Source organism: Barbatula barbatula, assembly GCF_947034865.1.
Source record: "Barbatula barbatula genome assembly, chromosome: 15".
Lineage (NCBI taxonomy): Eukaryota > Metazoa > Chordata > Actinopteri > Cypriniformes > Nemacheilidae > Barbatula > Barbatula barbatula.
Genome location: NC_136778.1, coordinates 11,949,164 through 11,970,513, shown reverse-complemented (window position 1 = coordinate 11,970,513; position 21,350 = coordinate 11,949,164). Strand labels below are relative to the sequence as shown.

Below are 21,350 nucleotides of genomic sequence, written 5' to 3'. Positions count from 1 at the left end.
GGAAAAGATTGGCAGACCTGAGCCTCCATGCGCGCCCTGCGCTCCTCCTCCTCTTTGCGTCGTCGAATGTTCTCGTTCTCCTGACGGGCTTCTGCAAAGGACTGCAAGAACTGGTCGAATATCCCGAAGAACTCATCGGGCTGCATCTTACCCGCATCTTCACCAAAGTGCTTGACTGCCTTTAAGAACTAGAGAACACAAAGCTCTGGTGATTTCAAAGGCATGACATGATCTCTCTCCTTCAAAGTAATGACCGAATACCTGCAAACTAGTCATTTTTCAGCGAAATTCACCATTTCGAATCAAAAACAGGCCATTTATATGAATCAATGAGGTTTTTATTCGTGGGGGGATCTTCGGCGTATACTCTCGTGCGTCTGAAATGTCTTTGGTCCAGCACCTGGATTGGACAACCAGAATCAAGATTACAGCTAACAGCCTCGTCTTATCTGGTCCTTGGGCCAACCAGACTCGGCATCGTCTTTTTGGGGGTCCCTGGACCAACCAAAATCTCGTGTTCTAGACGTCATGTTTGCGCCCGTGAAAAGCATTTCTGAAAGGGACGAACCCAAAGTGTCATCTTGGATAAAGACAAAATGGAGTTGATATATATATTATTCAGTTCGCCCGTGTGGTCGAAACGGCTATGTTATGAGAGACAGTTGCAGGTTCCCTTTTGAATTTCCACTTCTAGGATTCTGCCCTTCTAAGTGAGCACTTAGGAGCGATTGATATTCATCCGAAGGTTCAGTCGCAGAAGCTGTAGTTTACAGAGGATATTATTTATTATTTTAGAGGCCGATCGATTCGCTTCATAATACATTGATATGTCGCCAGTAGACGCGCAGATTACTTTTGTTTTGCTTGCATCTGAGCAATTCTTTGAAAATGTCAACCTTACCATAAAGAAATTAAGGTTTTACCAGTGGTTTTTATTATGCTAACAGCACAGATATCAACATTTGGTTGTTTAAATACAAATGTGAGGTCTCCAAGTTTTTAAAGCATTTGTTTTATTTTTAGTGCATGATTTTCAGGATTGTCACATCCATAACGCTACATAAACCTCATAAATGGAAACATGAAAATTAAAATAAGACACGCGCCCTTTGTATAAGAAAAGACTAAGGAATGTGGACCTCTCAGAAAACGTAGATGAAAAAAAGATAATTTTAGATGTTTTATTACGACTTGGAGCATTGGGATCGTGTATTTACGAGGGTAATGCATTTATTTTTTATGCAAATCTCAAATTCGACCAAAATCCATATTTTTCGAATGTTCCTGTCGCTCAAAATCATGGTCATGTGACATCCATAGGTGTCATGCGGTGCACTTGAAAACCTCGTGCAGGCTGAAAAACTGAAGAAAAGTTCAATTGGAATGCCTAATAAACATTTTTGATCGAAAACATTTCATCTCTTTTTGGAAATAAACGCATTTGATTTCGCATTATCATGACAAGTGGTCTAATCCCCTTTTTAACACTCTGTACAGGAGAAATGTAATGAATTATATGAAACATGTTTTACACATTTAAGTAGATTATATACATAAACTAACCTTTCCTAAATGATGCATCACAAGTCAACTTTGACAAAATCCCTGCGTGCATCAACTTGCTAGATAATGTTACTATGACACATTTGTGACACGTTCGAATAAGCAGTTCGGAACAGCATTCAGTTTGATCAGAAAACGAAATGTTTTGCAAGACATGAAAGCGTGTACATCAACTTATAAGTGACAACGCACGCAGTTCTATCAGCATGGAGTATCCTTATTATTGTGTGCTGAAAAACCTCGGTAATATATTATTTAACAGCCTGTCTTATAAGACATAAATATTAAGCAAGTGTAAACGGAGATGAAAACAAAGTACAGGGGAATTGGCAAAAAGCATCCTAACAAACTACGGGGGTCTAATGAACTTCCAGTAATTGAAGTGTATGACACACAGGTAGTTATCCGGGCACCGGTAGCAAGGCATAAAGTGGTCTTGTTAAACCAGATTTCTCCAGTGGCTGAAACACAGGGGACTGGAGTCTTGCCACGGCACTGCGGCTGCCTCGTGCCGTCTCACCGCATGGGAGGAGGCCTAGCCTTCCCACAATGCCTTTGATGTTTCTTTATCACTGCCATATGGATCAGCTCCTGCACGCTCCTGAGCCAAGGGCCATATTTTTATTTCTGTTCTGCTCTGGTTTTGTATCTCTTCTTATCAGAGTTAAGACTGGAAAGACAGGTTGTGTCGGTGTTAAATCGTTTCTGTTATGGATTGCGTGACTCGAAGAGTTTGTGGTACGTAATGTACTTTGTAGTCGATGTCTAATGTAATGTTGTTCCACAGGTTTTTGTTTTCCGCGTTTTTATATTTGTACTAGAAAAGTTCGCACTATTCAAGAATATTTTGTAAATATAATTTAAAATGAATTCTAAATCGTTCAATTTTTATTTTTAAATTCAACCCTCTTCTACCTTGGTGCTGTTTTATTGTGCAATTCTTATTATTTAATCATGTTTTATTATGTCATTATATGTTATATATATATATCAATCATTATATTGTGGAGTTACAGCATCTTGCCTCAAAATCGAGGTTGGAAAATAAAACCTTGACTTCTACACAGGAGTTTCCCGTCACAGGACATTGAAGGATTTTGTCTAGTGAGCATTTTAACACCCGTCTGTCTTTGCACCCATGGAACAGTCAAAAGCAATGAGAGTTGTATGTCCTGTTTCACTTCTGTGCCGTTGGCCGGTAAAAGTGCCAGGGTCACTGCATAGGAAGCGTTCACAGTGTGAGGTCAAAGGTCAGCTCCCGCGTGCAGCTGGAGATATATGATGACTGCGGTCTGTTTCTACAGCTGGTCTCTGAAGGAAGCTTAGAGAACACCGGGACGTGCACCTTTTAAAACACACACGCAAACAAACGCATACTCACCAGTTCTTTAGCCTCGCTGAGCGAGTCTTCCACGTCTGAGAAACTGAAACTGGCCACCGTGATGAACTGGCTGACCACAGACACAAACTTATCTCCGTACTGCTGAGGACTCTTGCTCTGATATTCCAACTCCTGCACGAGAAAAATATTTCATAAACGACTTGCACGTAAGATAGATGAGATAGCGAGTTAATGTTCTCCAGGAGGAACTTACGCTTTCTACGCTCTTTAAACCACTGCGGAGATTATTGATCTCCTTCTCCAGTTCAGTCATGCTGGAAAGGAGAGAGGATCAGAGTCATTTAATCAGAGTCAAGTAATCATCCCATTTACGGTCTACTGTAGCATTCTAGGTGTTTACACTGCACATACATAAAAATACAAAATCTGAATTGACTGTTCACACATATGAAGCTCTGCATCCATTTTCAGTTCATGCAATTAATATTTACAGCCATAAAAAAATGAAAAGACCACTTAGAATTTCTAAATGTATTGCAGCCATTCCAGTCCAGTGTCTGTTGAATTCCAACAGAAACAAACCACAGGAGACATAAAGTCATCCAACAGCAATGTGAAGGATTGAGAGAATGCCAAGACACAAAAAGCTGTAAATAATAATCAGTCAAATACAGATTTTTTTTACTTATTTAATGTAAAACATTAATACTATTTTGTTTGAAAGTAAATATGTACTTGTTTTGTTATTCTTAAATATTTTAACACATGCAATGTTTGCAGATTTTGAAGACAAGTTCATCTTTTTTGGTCATTTGGGGAAAGATGCATTTCAATTTTCTGCAAATAAAAAGATTTTTTTGAATTTGGGAAAGATGTTGCCAATAATTTACAGTACAAAACATAAAGTGATAGTTCACCCAAAAATATACATTTTGTCGAGGCTCTTTCTTCCGCAGAATACAAAGGAAGATATTTTGAAATATTTTGTTGACTGGACCACATTCACTTGCATTGGTTTTGTGTCCATACAATCGAAGTGAATGGGGTCCACTGTTGTTCGGTTACCAACTTTCTTCAAAATATCCTTTTGTGTTCTGCGGATGAAAGAAAGTCACACTTTGAAATGACAGGAGGGCGTGTGAACGATGACAGAATTTTCATTTTTTGGTGAACTATCCCTTTAATGCATATTATTTATCGCATTATTTAACAAGTGACCGGTCACATTTTTCTTTAATATGATGCAGCCCTCATTAAAATCTGTTTACATATTTGCCATTCAGTACATACCGAATGCCACGTAGTGTCTTTTTAACCCTTTTATCTAAACAGATCACAGTTTGATAAAACCCACAGATAGATCTATAATAACATCCATCCGTCTGAACTTTAACCTCTATGATGGGGCTAAAGTGACTCCCATTACAGAGATACCGCCAATAATGAGTGTGAATGGTTCTGTTTAGAGCTGTGCTATTCTTAGCTGGAGAAATGACCGCATGTGTGTGCCTTCTATCAGTGTCCCATTTATTCTACCCCACCAACAAACAGGCCATTGTTATAGTCAGAACTGTCAAATCACACAGAGGCATACTTATGTGGTTATGGAAAAACCTTAGACATTCATTACATAAACACACACAAAGATTTATCCAAACACTTCAATTCGAACATCTGTACTTGGTATTTGACCACCCTTACACATCACACTAATATAGTTCGGTCTGAATGAGACGCAGACACCGACTGTAGCCTGTGGCAGGCAGATATGAAATTCCTTTTATTCATTTTACGCTCTTAAATGGGATCAAGGGGAATATCTGTCTTGTGACTTCACTCTCTATCGCATTAGTCTCGCTGACAGGACCGAAAACAGGCTGGTGTTGTTTTGCAGGCACTTTATTGTAATGTCACATGCCTTAACTCTCCATTTGTGCCGTATTAACTGCCATGAACTTCACAGCAACACGCAAACTTTAGAGGTCATCAGGTGTAGTTGCATTGACACTTTTTCGTCTATGGCGGCCGTGCATCTGTTTCACTTATATATTTCAGCACCTAAAGCCAAAAGAGCCAAGGGCCCCATTTCCTGCTAGCATAATTTAGGGTTTTGCTCTGCATATATGGGAAACCAAGGCTTGTGTGACCCACAGGGTGGATTTAAACCCGGTGGTGGGAGGGAAGTGCGACCGCAAAAACTATTTCCAAAATCCATTTAGCACAAGTAGACCCCGAAGGGCTGTAAATTTGAAAGTCGACGAAAGAATAGCACGCCAGCCACTCCGCAGCTATACCTACTTGACTTTGGCAGCTTCCGGCACATTCTGCAGCTCCTCCGGGAAGAGCATGACTTTCGAGTACTTCTTTTCCAGAATGGTGATCAGGTAGTGTAGAAGAGTGATATTTCTGCGATGGAACAAACAGTGTTACAATGAAAAGTATAAATATCAAAGACTTGTACACACGTCTGTTTGTCTATTTGGATTATTCGAATGTAAGCTGCAACGGTGTGTGTGATTAATATGACATGTACAGTATACATTATGTTCATTTACTGGTTTCTTATAATCTCAGTGAGTTTACATTGTTTTAATGCAATGTATCTACATAAAGCATTAAATGACAGGTATTTCTGACATGCATCCATTTCTTGAGAATTTTTTTATTTCATGAATATGAGTTGGCATCAGTTCAGTCATCTTTCTATTTAGAAACCAATTATAATCTCATCGACGCTTATTTTTTACATTTGGTATTGCTAATATACATTTTATGAAATTCAATTATTCACACATATATAAAACTCCTACAGACAAACCGATAGACGACTTTCAGTTAGTCAAGTCGATGTACATCTTACTGAAAACACTAAAAATACCATGTGTTCTATACATTTCATAATCGCCTCATTATAATTTCCTCATTTCTATTCATTTCTTTATTTCTGTCTATTTACTGCAGCGTTGCCATGTGTGAAGGTTTCCTGCGGCTTTTAAAACGTTTCCCCGGGTTATTTTTTATTCTGTAGGTTAAATGTGGAAGGATTTTGTTTGAAAAAGTTATTTATACTTTATCAGACTGTTTATGATTCCTACTACACGGTGGTTTTGAGAAATAAAGTGTATTGCATAATACAAAATATGTCAAATATGGGACAAGACATGTCAGTGCCACTGTCTTGTTTTAAAATTCAGACCAGTAGTGTTTTTATGTAACATATTTTTGTAAAAGCTCTATGAAACCAGGCCTTTGTGTTTTGGTGCTTTGTCAAAACTAGCCAATCAAAAACCAACCTCAGGTTTTGTTACGCAGATCTGGCAACCCTGATTAGCTGTAAAGGGGCTTTGCAACAATCCAAAATTTGTTGAATTTGTATTGACACAACTACATACAACATTAATCATTCTGTGTTCTTTCGATTGAGAACATATTAAGTTATGGATGGGTAAAGACTCTCTCACTTGTCAATGCTGGACTTAGTGTCTGCAATCTTGTTGAGTGAGGAGATTTTGAAGCCGTATGCATTTCCCCTCTGCCCTTTGTTCATGTAATTGCCGAATGCCAGCACCACCTCCAACAACTGCTTGAGATTCCTGCTGTGTAAAACCTCTTTTGAGGCCTTGATCAGTGCTACAAAGCAAAAATTCACACTGTTATCAAAAACCATTTGATGTCCATAAACTAGATTTTCAGTAGTACATATTGTTTGTGAGTCAAATAAGCAGTAAGTGTATATAAATGAAACAATTACACATTCCTACCTTCAACTTTGGGTTTGATCTCCGAAATCCTCTCAGCAAACTTCTTCTTAAAGTACAGAGACTGTAACCTCTGCTGATAATGGTTTATTCTGTGGGCAAGAGGAATAGTATATTAAATATAACAGTAAAGTTTGCCCTCCACATCACCCATTATAGATTATAAATGAGCTTTAGAATTGTACCGTCCCTGAAAGATAAAGCAAGCATGAGATGCACTGTAGACACATTTGTTTCATTCAATAAAGAACAAGCACCTGGACCAGTAAAACCAAGCTAACACTGCCGTGTTGCCTTCAGCACCCTTGTGCCGAGGACCATCACCTAGGATACCGCACCTGCCAAGGGCCCAAACACTGCCCTGGGACTTTAATCAGACAACCCGGTTGATACCTGGAAAGCTATCGCTTCCATCCTCCAAACTCAAACTGTTTTAAACACAGCGGAGAGAAAAAAATTCAGTAGGGCCTCATAAAACCGAGAAAGAACAACAAGCAAGTCAAGGCACCTGTGCTTTGTTTGGCATACGGCCCTCCGCTACAGTAGATGTAGGGTGAGGCATGAGGCTGTTGCGAAGCCATGATGGGGCCGAACTTATTTAGTTACAGCGACACTAAATAGGATCTTCAGACAGATCAATGTTTGCACAACCCCACAACGCCTCTGATTTCCTTCCTGTTGGAAATCGCATTTGCTCTTGACACTGTGTGTATGCCACTGTAGTGAACGTGAAGTAGCGGGTGGCCTTCACGGACGACATGTTCCTCACACATAATGTGCCAAACCAAAATTGTGAAAAATGTGAACACCAAGACTTTATTTTTGTTGCCAAGATAAAACACGTTTAGATCTAAGACGGTCAAAGCAGACGAGGGGTCTTATGGGTAGTGTGTAAGACTTCCCTTTGGGATTTAGGAAATGGTCTTTGAGCAACTTAGGCTTTAGACAGACAGCAAAACCTTTTTTATGTTGTCTGAAATCAGATTAGTTTGACTTTCTTTCTTCTACAAAACATAAAAGAAGATATTTTGAAGAAATGTTGGTAACCAAACATCGGCGGAACCCATTGACTTGCATTGGTTTTGTCTCTATACAACACCAATATCCTTCAAAATATCTTCTTGCATACAGGTTTGAAATGACATGAGGGTTGATAAATGATATCAAACATGTTTCAACTATCCTTTAATATGTATGTCGTTAAATAAAAGGTTATCACAATGGGTAAAGGTAGAAGATTTTCATCCTTTCCTCCTCCACAATGTCAAAATCTCCATAATGACAGCTACTGTCAGCATAACATCCAGAGACATTAGTCATTAGTATAGAAACCGATAGACTAGATATTGATTAAACTGTCCGAATAAATAGATGCAATTTTATGACTTGCAAAATGAGGGTGCACACAGTCAGACTACAGATCGAACACTTCAGATTTATATGCAGTGTAAAGTCTTGCACCATACAGTCTTTAGACGGTTTCATTTTACACAAATAACAAATTGTTTGAAAATGAAATCCCCTGTCAACACTTTTTAAATCAGACACATAACTTAGTTAGGCCATTACATTTATCGAGTTAAATAAAGCTCCAGTGAAATCGGGATTGTGAGAGAAGGAGGGCAAACAACAGAACCCCAGTCACAATGACAGTTTTAGGTTTTAATTGTAGCACCTATAATAAAAACCTGTAAAAAGCAAATAGGGCACAACGTGCTACATAATACTAATATTTCGTTTACATGATATCAGTCTTTGTACTGGGCATATTCCTTTTGTATTTATAAACACAAAAACATACACGCACATGTATAAATAAACATATATATTTAGGAAATATTTAGATGTTTTTTATTTATATTTACAAATAATTTAAATTGTATATTAACTTTTATTCATGGATATTTTTCTTAAATATATGCATGCATGTGTATGTGTTTATAAAAACAGCACAGTTCACATACGTCTATTATGTAAACACAAACTTTTATTCTGGATGCGAATGAACCGCGATTAATCTTTTGATAGCTCTAGTTAAAACCCTACCTGCTCATTTCATAGAGGAAGCGGTCTGCCTTTGCCATGCGATCCAGCTCATGCTTATGCTCCTCCAGCAGATCCACATCACACTTCTCCGGGATAAACTTCAACATCTGGAGGATTGAAGAAAACATCATCACTCAATAAAATGCGGATAGTTACGTAAGCCTGATTCAAAGCTAATGTAATTGACTATTATTGGAAGTATGATGAACAGTGGGCATCTGTTACTGGCAGATCAGGTTTTACAACGCAATGCTCACAATATTGAGCAGTATCCCAGAATGCCGACCTCGCGTGCATTCCGTTGTTCCCTAGACACTCACCTGCTCCAGCATGTCCTTAGGCAGATCTTCCTGTTCGTCCATAGTGAGAATAGCTCTCTTTATTTCCTCGTTGGAAAGTTTCATTCTGAAACACAAGCACAGGATATACAGATCAGGCGGAAGGGGACGCATAAATTCATCTGAAGAATGAAATCTGAGTGGAGCTGATAGTCCTAAATCAGCACAGAACCCACCGAACTCGAATGAATCACCTCGAGAAAGGGAAATCTGTTTTTGCTGGGATCCAAAACTTACATCGATTTTCCTTTGGCAAACAGTTAAAATAAACTAGTGTACGTTATTAAGATGGGCTATTAATCGTGAGGCCCCACGTTGAACCCAAATGTTTGTTCCAGTAACTGAGAATTTCCTGGCTAACGTTACATATAATTACTGGAATGAAGAAGTGATACTATGGAATGACTCATATAAGTTAGGACGCCGATTGCATGCTTTAAGTCATCTTTGACCATCACTGGTTACAGCAAATTTACATTGCATTGTGTAGCCCACCCTTCCAGATCACTCAATAAAAATAATAAAGTAAAGCATCGAATTCAGCGTTAATTTGAACTTAACACCATAAAAGAACAGGTGTTTGACAGGCCTGAGATCAGTCCTGGAGAGCGCCCATCTCCCTACTGCCAGGACCCAGAGAGGCCGCAAACCGCACTGCAAGGACATGAAACACGGCCAGAGCGCTTTCCATGTTACGGTCCACGTGTTTGTGCCAAGCAGCACTTCCAAATCTCAGCATTGTGTTATTAAATTACTCCTAACAAAATTCAGGAGCGAGAAACATGGGAAGGAATATAAAGTTGTTTTAAAGGCAAGCCAATGTCTCTATTAAGCGGTTGGTAGGTCTCGACCTTAGGTCTCACGTGTTACACATACAGTATGTGGAAGAGATGCACCTAAAAGTGTTCGCGTTGCTGGCTGAAGTTCACTTAATGGCCACCGGTGTCGCTAATAAGAGTTCTTGAATTCTACAGATTCTTTCATCATTTCCTCACCCTCAAGTCATTCCAAACCTGTATAATTTTCCTTCTTCTGCAGAACACAAAAGAAGAAATTTTGAAGAACGTTGGCGACCAAACATGATTGACCCCCATTGTCTTCCATGGTATGGATACAAAACCACATTTCGTATATAAAGTCGTATACAGGTTTTAAATGGCATGAAGGTGAATAAACGATGACAGAATTTTTATTTCTGGGTGAGTTGTCCCTTTAAGAAATTAGAATGTGAACAGACACATCAAATGAATGAAAGGATTGATTATGTTCAGATTTAGCGTAGCGTGTTTCATTTCCTCCCCTGTCAACTTTCAACACTGAGTTAACACGAACTGAGCTTTAATTATCAAGAATCGGTGCATATGTTACTCCTTATTCTTCAGTTAGAAAACCATCTGCGGCCCTGCAGCCCAGCACCATATTTGCCATTTTTAAACCAACTCTGAGACTGCAGGCTCCTGAAGCCAAACTATTAAATCCATGTGAATCTCAGTTTAGGTGGTCCACGTGGTGACTGTACAATGGATTATAACACACACCCTCCGCTTGTGCAGACTCCTTAGAGAACGTTCATTTCAAATAAGATTATGATTTAACAACAGGACACCATCTACAGATGGTGCTGTTAATGTGCATTTGTCGTGGTTGAAGAGGATGTCAGTTGTTCACAAAATGGTATTCTTAATTTAGGACTTTTGAGAACATTTACTTCAATTTCATGCAAAAATGACATTCTTACCAAGCATTTTTATCGTTTTCTAGAAAAATAACGAAAACTTCTTAATACAAGCAAAAAAGTCGAACTTTTTTCTTAAGTAACTATAATTCAAGTATATTTTTCTCACCCCATTGGCAGATTATTTTGCTGGTTTTAAACATAAACTTAATTCTTATATTTTATTTAATAAAACAAGACTAAATAACTGGTCAAGAAAATGTATCTTGATTTAAGAATGTTAAGATAGTCGTCCTATAAAACAATACAAAAATGCTTAGTAAGAGCATTTTTACTGTGTGTCACACAGCTGCCCTTGATGTGAGTCCTGAGATGCCGATTGGCTTGTTAACTGTAGTTTGAGTAAAAAAAGCCTTTGACTTGCTCTGGATTTGAGAACTTCTGGTGTTTTTGTACCACGCCACACCATCAGTTAGTGAGCCATTATGAATGTGAGGCTGTCTGGTTTGCCAGCTGTGACCAACCACTAGTTTTTTAGGAATCTCTTATGGAAAGGATCAATCCACACATTCCCAACGTCATGAATTCTGGTTTAGTAAGTCGTGATCGTTTCGTTATAAAAGTGAATACAAAACTTTGTCTGACATTGACAAAGCAATGTTTGAAGAAGAAATGAAGGCGATGAAACATGCTCAATTCATAAGTGTGATGCATTTGCGCAGTGTAAAGTTATTTCCAGAAAAATGCTAACAGCGCTGTGAAACGCTGTGTTGTAACAGCTGTAAAATAGCTAAGTCTGAGGTTCTCTCTCAGATGTGAAATGGCTGTAACGATAACAAAAAAGTCTAACGATAAATCAATCTGTGTTGTTTTCCATATATGTCTGGATTTAATACATTATGTAATCAGAAAACTTGTTTGAATAAGAAGTTCTGCATTGATTTATGACAGGAATTACATGGAGAAGAAAACCGAACCTCCAAGCGAACACTGTAAAGTTAAATATCGTTCTTGGTAATGACAAGTAAGCTTTGAATAGCAAACTATGATTTAATAATATTTAAGACCGCCTTAATGAATGAGGCATACTTCCTGTTCATTTCAGAAGCCCAGCATTTAATCACCTCATACATGTAGGGACGAGAATGGTCTATTGAGAAATGACATTGTGACCAAGGTGGCGAGGTTTAAACCCAGGACATTGGGACCACAAGGTTTTACTCACAGGATATGACACAGGGTGGCCCGTGAGCGCCACACGCGTCAGCCGGAGCTAAACTCATACCCAGAGGAAAAACATACTGTAACCAATGTCCGTTTATGGAAGTCATGACACTCGACGGCCATGTTTGTAACGCCTATGGGCAGCTATTTACATCATAACAAGTAAACACTCCTTTCTCCTTGAATGGTGGAAGACCGATATTTATAAAATGGCTGGCGAAAATCACAATTAAACAGCATATTTCCGATCAATGAGTCAACCTGATACGGACTGTACCATAACCTTGGTTTTCTTAGCTTGAATGCGCTAAAAATCAACTTTTCTGAGGTCACTTCAGCTATTGGGCACAGGCTTGCCCCTGCCCCAGAAAATTGTCAGTCTTTATCGATTGACAATTGGCTCTTTTTACCGAAAGGCGGGGCTTTCTTCGCTAGAGCGGCCATATTGGGGTATGCATTCCACCCCATTCCTTGTCATCTTGTAAATATATATTATCTCTGCTCCGACACTCACCGCGAGAGAAGGATGTTGCAGTTCTGTGCGCGTCGTCCATCAATGACAGAGAGCTCTTTGACTTTTTTGGAACTCAGGACATCGTCCTCAGTCTCTTTCTGTGGTCAAAAGAAGAAACATTTCACTCAATCAGCAAATTAAAAAAGTCACAATAGGCCAAATGATACAAACAGCAACAAGTGTTAAAACTGTTCAGTAACACCTGAATGAATGGACTTCTATAAGCTAAATATTGAAATATCAAGCTTTTTTGAAGAACATCTAGTTTGATTTGGACACTTTTAAGGTTACTTCATGTGTTATTTCATCATTTTGATGACTTCACTATTATTAAAAAATGTGTAGAATAACAAATAAATAGGTTACATCTCTTTACTTTTGACTTAGGTTGAACACTAAAGTCGTCATGAAATCAGAAATGATCATTCTTATTGTTTAACGCAGTGGTGAAGTACTGTATTTATACTAAATAATTTATCCGTGCATATCATAATTTTTTTAATTCATTTTCACTTGTAATCTTTAAAACAAAATGTTAAGCTCCTCCCCCTCTCGAAATGACATCTCTTTACTTTGGGTCACGGGGAATGGCGCGAGTGCGGCGCCGCAATGAATGTAAGATTGCAAACTGGGGTTCAAATCTTCAACCTTTTAACAATCCGATAAGTTGTCGGTGGATGAAATCAAGTCCCGCCCTGCATTTTCTTCTCATTTCAGAAGTCTTGTTACTCGGGTACACGTCACGATAAGGAAAAAAAACTATCGCGACTTCCGTTTCATGCAGACTTTAATTCACTATAAGAATTCTTTAACACAAAAGTGGATACTACACAAATGACACAGATTGAGAGAGGAGTACACTATTAAATATGACAAGCGCACTTACCTGCTTGGTGTTATTGACCATAAAGAAGTCCTACAACGCAGGCAAGAAGCAAGGAAGATGCAGCACATGTTAGAGAGACAGCAGTTTGATGTTGTCAGCCAAAACAAAGTCAAAACAAGCATGTGCACATGATGACATCACTGGGGTTGTAGATAGTGAGCGTGAGGGTGCGTGGAAGCAGAGACTTTTGGCGTAATGGGCTGTTTGGCAGTGCAGTTTAAGTGTGTGTGAGCATGCTAACAATAACAGGTAACCTCTGAAATATGACTTTTTCTCCAATTTGATTTTAGCCTAATATTTTGAAGGTTGTTTAAACTGTTTCTTCATTCTTAAGAGCACGTTGACATTTTAAGTTCAAGGAATTACATCAAATCACATCTTTGTATTTAGCATTTGTCCATAAGCGTTTGTCAATCGAATATATGAAACATAACTGATCAAATTGAAAAGGGCAGACTAGCTTAGTGAATATACATTTTTTTATCGTATTTTTAAAAGCATTAAGCATGCTTACGAGACTTAAGTTATTTTAAAATGAGCTATAATACATAATGTATTGTTTCGAATTATAATTATATAGAAGACACAGCCAAAGAAGTAAACATCTCTGTATCCAACATGGTTAAAGTTTTCCTATTCATCCTTTCCCCCTAATTTGACTGTAAATGCATAAGATACTTATGTGATTGCCTCATAGCAGCAAGTATGTGGTTCACCAACCATAATGAGAAATAATTGCCAATGTCTGTTTTTCATAGAAAACTGTTCTGTAATGCCTAGTGATATCAGTGCATTTTACAGTCTGTAAATTCAAACCCCATGCTTTGTGATTTCGTGATGCAGGATTAACATAGGCATATGAATATCATGCATGAAAAACAATAAATGCTTTGTGAGATCATTCCGGATTAAAAACAAAGTTAAAATTGGGAGAGAAAAAGCCTTCACTAACCTGTTGCCTCTGGTATGCAGAGAAAGTCTTCTCGATGTCTGTCAAGTCTAGGATTTTGAAAACTTTGCTGTCATCAACTTCTGCCCACACCGTGCCCTCGAGTTTGCTCTGTGAGAGAATTTATTTCAATTATTGTCCAGTCAAGTTGTCACGAAAAAATATGTATTGCATTTCAAACATTGAACGACCCAACCGGCTTCTGTGATCCATGCAAGTCTCACCTCAGACAGCTTAACCCAGTTGTAGGACTTCAGTGCATTGGTCGGCTGAGGAATGTTCTTCTGCTTCAAGGATGGTCCCACAGGTGCTCCTGGTGGAAGCGGAGCCATGCCGAAAGGAGGCCGTCCGGGAGGAGGCGGAGGACCACCGGGGGGTGGTGGAGGAGGTGGTGGCATCATCGCTGCCCCTGGTGGAGGGGGTGGTGGAGGAGGCATCATACCACCTGGTGGAGGAGGCAGAAGAGGTCCGCCTGGAGGACCGGGGACAGGAGGACCTCCAGGAACACTGGCTATCTGTTTCTAAAAATAAATAAAAAGGATTGTACTTATTTAGCGTATGTAGAATGTTGCATCTGAATAAAAAAATCAGAAGTACATAAAAAAATAAAGAGTAATCCCTTACTTTACATTTTCTAGGGAAAGTAATTAAATTACAGTAATGTATTACTTAGTAACTAGTTACACCCAATACTGATCATTAGTGTACCATAGTGAGGTAATACAAAGTATCGGTGACATCATCAGCTCTGTTTGCTGAGGTCATGTCATGTATGTGTGACATCATCAAAGTACAGTGTTATGGTCAATGTCAAGTAGGTGTGACATTTTCAGCGTACCGTGCTGTTGTCATGTCAAGTATGCGTGACATCATCAAAGTAAAGTGTTAAGGTCAATGTCAAGTATGTGTGACATTTTCAGCTTCGGTGCTGAGGTCATGTCATGTATTGTGTGACATTATCAGCGTACCGTGCTGAGGTCATGTCAATTATGCGTGACAGCATCAGAGTACCATGTTAAGGTCATGTCAAGTATGCGTGACATCATCAGAGTACAGTATTGAGTTCATGTATGTGTGACATCATCAAATTACCGTGTTAAGGTCAATGTCAAGTATATGTGACATTATCAGCGTACCGTGCTGAGGTCATGTCAAATATGCGTGGCAGCATCAGACTACTGTGCTGAGGTCATGAATGTGTGACATCTTCAAAGTATAGTGATAAGGCCATGTCAAGTATGCGTGACATCATCAGAGTGCTGTATTGAGGTCATGTATGTGTGACATCATCAAAGTAAAGTGTTAAGGTCAATGTCAAGTATGTGTGACATTTTCAGCGTCGGTGCTGAGGTCATGTCATGTATGTGTGACATCATCAAAGTCTTAAGGTCATGTCAAGTATGTGTAACATCATCAGCGTACCGTGCTGAGGTCATGAATGTGTGACATCTTCAAAGTATAGTGATAAGGCCATGTCAAGTATGCGTGACATCATCAGAGTGCTGTATTGAGGTCATGTATGTGTGACATCATCAAAGTAAAGTGTTAAGATCAATGTCAAGTATGTGTGACATTTTCAGCGTCGGTGCTGAGGTCATGTCATGTATGTGTGACATCATCAAAGTCTTAAGGTCATGTCAAGTATGTGTAACATCATCAGCGTACCGTGCTGAGGTCATGTAGTCGGGCAGTCAGTTCTGCCACCTGCTGCTTGACCAGTTTATGTTCCCCCATTTCTCTCTCTAACTTTTCTTTCATCTTGTTGAGCGTCTGCATCATCTCCTCCTTCTCCTGCGTTTTAGCATCACACTCTCGCTCTTTCTTCTCCATCTTCTGCTGAAGCTCATGGTGGTCTACAGGTCAAAAAAGGTCAAATTTCAGGTCATAATGTCTGTACAACCAAGACACAGCATTCAAACCAACAGAAACTCACTATTTCACTATTTTATTTGGGGGAAAAACTCAAATCATGCCGACCTTTACGCATTTTTTCTGCCTGTTCCTTCCACTGTTTGACCTCATTTTCGTTGACAAGCCTGCAGAGGGTAAACTTGTAAATGAGTGGATTTAGGAAAAGCAGATTATTCCAGTACAGATAATCTCGGCTCACTTGGTAAAGACTTAATGAGTGGATTTAAAACAAGACCAACAAATTCTGCTGTAAACTATAAATAAACCACAGCAAGACATTAACGCCAAAGAGAACGAATCTTGAAAAACAATAAGGCCGAAGTTGACGTAAGCAAGGTGAGCTCACATTCTAACCACATTCTTCACATTGAAGTTTTCTAACGGGGTCACGTCAGGGTCATGACCTCTGTCATTCTGCAAGACCATCTGCTGGACGATACGGTCCAGCAACAGCCAGTACTGCACTGTGTTCCCACTTCTTTTATCTGAAACAGATTGAAAAGTTTCTTAAAACATTTCTTAAGACATAACACTTAAAATGATCTAAACACTATTCATAACATTTTCATAACTACTTCCAACACTTGGTGAAAGGCTTGCAATTTCAATATGCAATACTCTGGGTCTGAATAATAAAGGAGAGAAGGGGAAAACTATGATCTTCATGAAAGCTTTAGGAGACAAGGCAATAGATAAAAGAATGATGGAGCCAAATATTACTTATGACTTCTCATCGTGTCACTATGTAAATTGATAGATAAAGGGACTCACGTGGCATAAGCAGGCAATGGTGAAGAACAGACATGAAATGCGAGTACGCATCCGTGTGGGCCAGCTTCTTCCGTACAAGCTCAAAAACCTGTGTTGCACTCTTTGTGTCTATATGAAGCTGAAAATATGCAAATACATTAATTCCACAATACTTATGAAGGCAGTATTGTTATTTTAGTTCAAGTATGACTAAACAAAATGCAATTCATAGCAACTACTCACAGACTCAAAGCGTTTCGATAAAGTAAGTTCATCGTCGTTTCTGAGCATCTCAAAGTAATCCAAGTGCCTAAGGGCGCACACAAAGGTTAAAATGGCTTAGATTTGATAGAGAAGTTCAATAATAAATGTTAGCAAAGTGGAACTCACCTGTCTAAAGTGGAGTTTTCATGTGACCTGAGTTTGTCAATGATGGGCTGAATCCCCAACATGAGGAACTCGTATCGCAAATGAATCCGGAACTCAAGGCTTGTCTGAGGGTTCAAGAAAAATGGATGAAATCGCAGAACCGTTCACGTGACATGTGGAGAAATGGGAGAGATATTTCCGGTGATGTTTACAGAGAAAGGCATCGATTCAGCAAGAGAGTGAATCAAGACTGATGTGAAGGGCAAAATATGTGATAAAAGCCAAAACGCTACTCACTTCACCAGCTCCCTGGCTTAACACAGCATTAATGAAGGACATAATGGCTGTTTTCAGGCTGACCTCATCCCGGTATCGACCTGTACTTCTGTCCAAATCGTTCAGCAATGTCTAAGATAAAAGAAAACATATTATGGCATAAGCAAAACAGCCCAAAGGCCTGTGCACACCCAGGACAATGGACCAAATGTCTGGATTCTGATATAGTTTTCAAGATATTTATCTTTATATTTATCGTTCTTACAGTGTATAGAGTTTTAGATGGTCTCCAAGTTACCCAAAACTCTCTAAATCAAGCAAACTAACTAAACCAGATAAGCCCTTGTTGAAGCAATCTTTTCATTCTTTTTTCAGCATCATGATGTTTTGTCTTGGAACACATTAGCCAACCTGAAACCGCGTTCGTTCACAGGCGAACTTCTGATAGTGCAGCATGGCCTCTAGAATCTTCTTGTGACCCCCAGGCACCAAACAAACAGCACCCATGATCTCCAGCACCGCCACTTTAGTCTTGATGTTCTCGGTGGCCAGACTCTGGGCGATGATGTTGATGCTCTCCGTATGTGAGAGAACGTGGGCGCGCCCCTGAGAGTTGTTCATCAGAGCTTTGATGCAGCCGATGAGGGAGGTGTGGATCTGAGACTCGGTGGTCTCATAATCCATACTCTTCAAGAAGTTCAAGATGCATGTCAGGCCGTCCATGTCAATGAAACGTGTTACAAACCTATGGAGGGTGAGGACAGATGCTGTGCATTAAAGATCTGCTTCACTCGTATTAAAGGACTAATTCACCTTCAAAATGAAAACTATCATTTAATATGTGTGGTTTTCTTTGTTCTGCAGAACACAAAATGAGATACTTTGAAAAATGTTTGCAACCAAATACTATTGTATGGACACAAAACCAACGGAAGTCAATGGGGACCACCGGTTTTTTGTTACCAAGATTAAAAAAAATGTTTGTGTTCTGCGGAAGAAAGAAAGTCATACAGGTTTGAAATGACAAGAGGGTTAGTAAAAGATGACAATCTTCATTTTGAAGGTAAGCTATCCCTTTAAACTTTATTAATCATGAAGAAATCTTCACATTTTTGGAGGTAATGTGTTCTTGATTCCTGCTCTGCTTTCAGAAAAGTCACCCACATCCCCCTTACAAGCTCCACAGCTCAATGTGACCGGAGCGCAAGGGCGTTTATTTCTTCTCAGCCACAAAGCTGAAAACGATCAACTCAATGCTATTTCTCACAAACGTACTTTAACTGATTTATGTCCCTTATAAAGCGCATGTCCTAAAATTCAGTTGGCCAAAATCAAAAGAAAAACTTTTGAAATGCAGCCAAAACCTCATCAGGCACAAAAGAGCCTGGAGTGTTTTGACCCGTGGCCTATAAAGGTCAGCGGTTTTGACCTGACCCTGGGATCAGATGGTCGGATGCGTTTGTGTGAGCATGTGTGTGTCAAAAGCAATCTCATTTGCTTAATGATATGCGGTGCACAAAAGCCCGCACCATACGGGAAGCGTTTACTTAACAAGTGAGAAAAAAAATCAATGACGTGTATAATAAACTACTAGCTTGTGACAGCTGCGCAAGGTTTTAACTAAAGCCATCAATGTAAACAGTTTTGCTTATAGTATCGTATTTTTGTTTATCGTTTCGACCAAAATATAACATAATAAAATACAATATACTGTAGAGTGACGGTTTAGGTTTAATATATACCTCATGGGTTGTGTCCGTAGCGCCGTTTTAAGGCTTTCAATGGTCTTGTTACGTTCTTCTTCATCTTCTTTCTCCAAGGCCAAGAGAGTCTTCCTCTGTTAAATCAAATGTCAACATATTTTTACACTAGAACTACAACTTTAACTATGTTAAAGCAAAAATGTATTTCACGTCACATCTCCATGCTCATCCGTTGGACGGTGGGTTAAGACTTGTTAGCCATCTTTGCGACCTACTGACTATTTACATGTCTATTTAGGTTTACTCAAGTAACACCAGATATTTTTGTTATCAGTCTTGTTTTGGTAATGTAACACAAAATGGTTTACAGGCAAAGCTTAATATGAACATCATGATGAAAAATAAATGAAAAATCAATTAAAGGGACAGTTCACCCCTAAAAAAACTATTAGATACTATACACTATCTAAGCTCATCATTTATTCACCCTCAAGTTGTTTGAAATCTGTTTAGATTTTCTTTGTTCTGATAAACACAGAGAAATATATTTGGAAGAATTCTTGTATCCAGACAGTTCTGGGCACTTTTGACTGCCATTGTAATTTTTCCTTTCATGGTAGTCAATGGTGGCCAAGAACTGTTTGGTTACAAGCTTTCTTCCTATCTGTTCATCAGAACCAATAAATATATACAGATTTAGAACAACTGGAGGGTGAGTAAATGATGACAGAGTTTTCCTTTTTTAGGGTGAACCATCCCATTGATGGAAATGAAGGAATACATATTCAAAACTGGATGGTAAAATGCATCATTAATTCACTTGCTCGAAGAAAAGGTCTGTAAAAAATACTTACAGCTGCCATTGAACTAAGCTGGTCAATGTAGAACTCCGGCCAGCTAGTAGCACTTTTATTCTCCTCTTGTTCCTGAAAAAAGCATTCAAACACAAATCTTTACAAACATGGCAGAAATCAAAGTCTACAAGCAGATAAATGATACCATCATAGCATCAGACTTGTTTTCACGTCAAGCACACATCATTAATCTCCGTTATCGTCAGTGTGACGCTGGGACACGGGCCGTCTGCACACTGATCGGCGTGCACCCAACACGAATATGAAACTGGGAATAGGGGAATGTGAAATAACATATCGAGAGCTGGGAAGGAATGTAAGATTTTGGAATGTTATTGGGAATGACATCATTTGGACGCTGTGGTGCGAATGAGCAATTCCAGACTCTGTGGGTGTGCAAATTTATCTGTATCTTTACGGTGAACATGATCTTATTTTGATACCGGCCAGTTGTGTGAAACGAATATTCTACCTTTCGTTACGTCTTTTCACTCATTTTTCTTTCCTGTGTGATTTTGTTGATCACCTTCAATCATATTCTTTGCATCCTGCTGCTGATAGCGCGATATGTAAGAAAGTATTCGTGGAATTTGTATTTATCCCACAAACTTTCCCCCGGGATAGCTAAAGCATCTGCGCATTTTTGCTTAAAGCTTATCTAGCAGCAGTAGATGGTTATTCAAAATCAAATCAATACTATTCCCGCTCCATGTATTCCCACCACTGCCCCAGCACACACACACTCTCCCAACACACACATGCTCACAGAAGAACAGAAGCACTGATCTAAAACAGAACATCAGAGTCTCTTGGCAGAAATAGAGCACACTTTAAGTAGGCCAGCACAGAATCAAAGACACAGCACCCAGATTGAGTCGACGCCATGTTAGGATCAGGAATGCGAAACTACATATTTTCTTAATCAATTAGTAAGTGGGCTGAACTATATTTAAGAAGCCTATTATACTGTAATAACGCCAGACAAAACACGCATTTTTATATTATTTTTGAGACCATCTATATTATGCAGAAAATATAGTAAGGACCAAAGGTTTGTCTGAACGTGTTTCCTATGTTTTAATTGTCATGTGACATGTTTGTTGACCAAAGACATCCCAATATGTGAGAATTGTTCCATCCTGGTATTCCTCACATGCTAACGGTTTCCCAGTTAAAAGGATGGATACTTCGA

At 39.0% G+C, this 21,350-nt stretch overlaps 1 protein-coding gene across 2 annotated transcripts in view; it reads right to left on the bottom strand.

Annotated features, from left to right (window-relative positions):
- Positions 1-21,350, bottom strand: part of daam1b (dishevelled associated activator of morphogenesis 1b) — a 48,794-nt gene that overhangs the window by 2,066 nt on the left and 25,378 nt on the right. The window contains exons 4-25 of one of the 2 annotated variants that reach the window (XM_079474474.1): positions 20,159-20,230; positions 19,344-19,438; positions 18,013-18,346; positions 17,623-17,733; positions 17,347-17,450; positions 17,200-17,266; positions 16,978-17,095; positions 16,553-16,691; positions 16,273-16,331; positions 15,961-16,148; positions 14,520-14,816; positions 14,299-14,406; positions 13,347-13,376; positions 12,461-12,558; positions 9,030-9,114; positions 8,710-8,816; positions 6,667-6,755; positions 6,367-6,535; positions 5,204-5,311; positions 3,159-3,219; positions 2,945-3,076; positions 18-188 (exon numbers count right to left, since the gene is read on the bottom strand). In XM_079474474.1, the coding sequence (XP_079330600.1) occupies positions 18-188; positions 2,945-3,076; positions 3,159-3,219; positions 5,204-5,311; positions 6,367-6,535; positions 6,667-6,755; positions 8,710-8,816; positions 9,030-9,114; positions 12,461-12,558; positions 13,347-13,376; positions 14,299-14,406; positions 14,520-14,816; positions 15,961-16,148; positions 16,273-16,331; positions 16,553-16,691; positions 16,978-17,095; positions 17,200-17,266; positions 17,347-17,450; positions 17,623-17,733; positions 18,013-18,346; positions 19,344-19,438; positions 20,159-20,230 (2,742 nt within the window). The remainder of the gene's footprint in view (positions 1-17; positions 189-2,944; positions 3,077-3,158; positions 3,220-5,203; positions 5,312-6,366; positions 6,536-6,666; positions 6,756-8,709; positions 8,817-9,029; positions 9,115-12,460; positions 12,559-13,346; positions 13,377-14,298; positions 14,407-14,519; positions 14,817-15,960; positions 16,149-16,272; positions 16,332-16,552; positions 16,692-16,977; positions 17,096-17,199; positions 17,267-17,346; positions 17,451-17,622; positions 17,734-18,012; positions 18,347-19,343; positions 19,439-20,158; positions 20,231-21,350) is intronic. The other variant, XM_079474475.1, reaches the window with a different exon arrangement.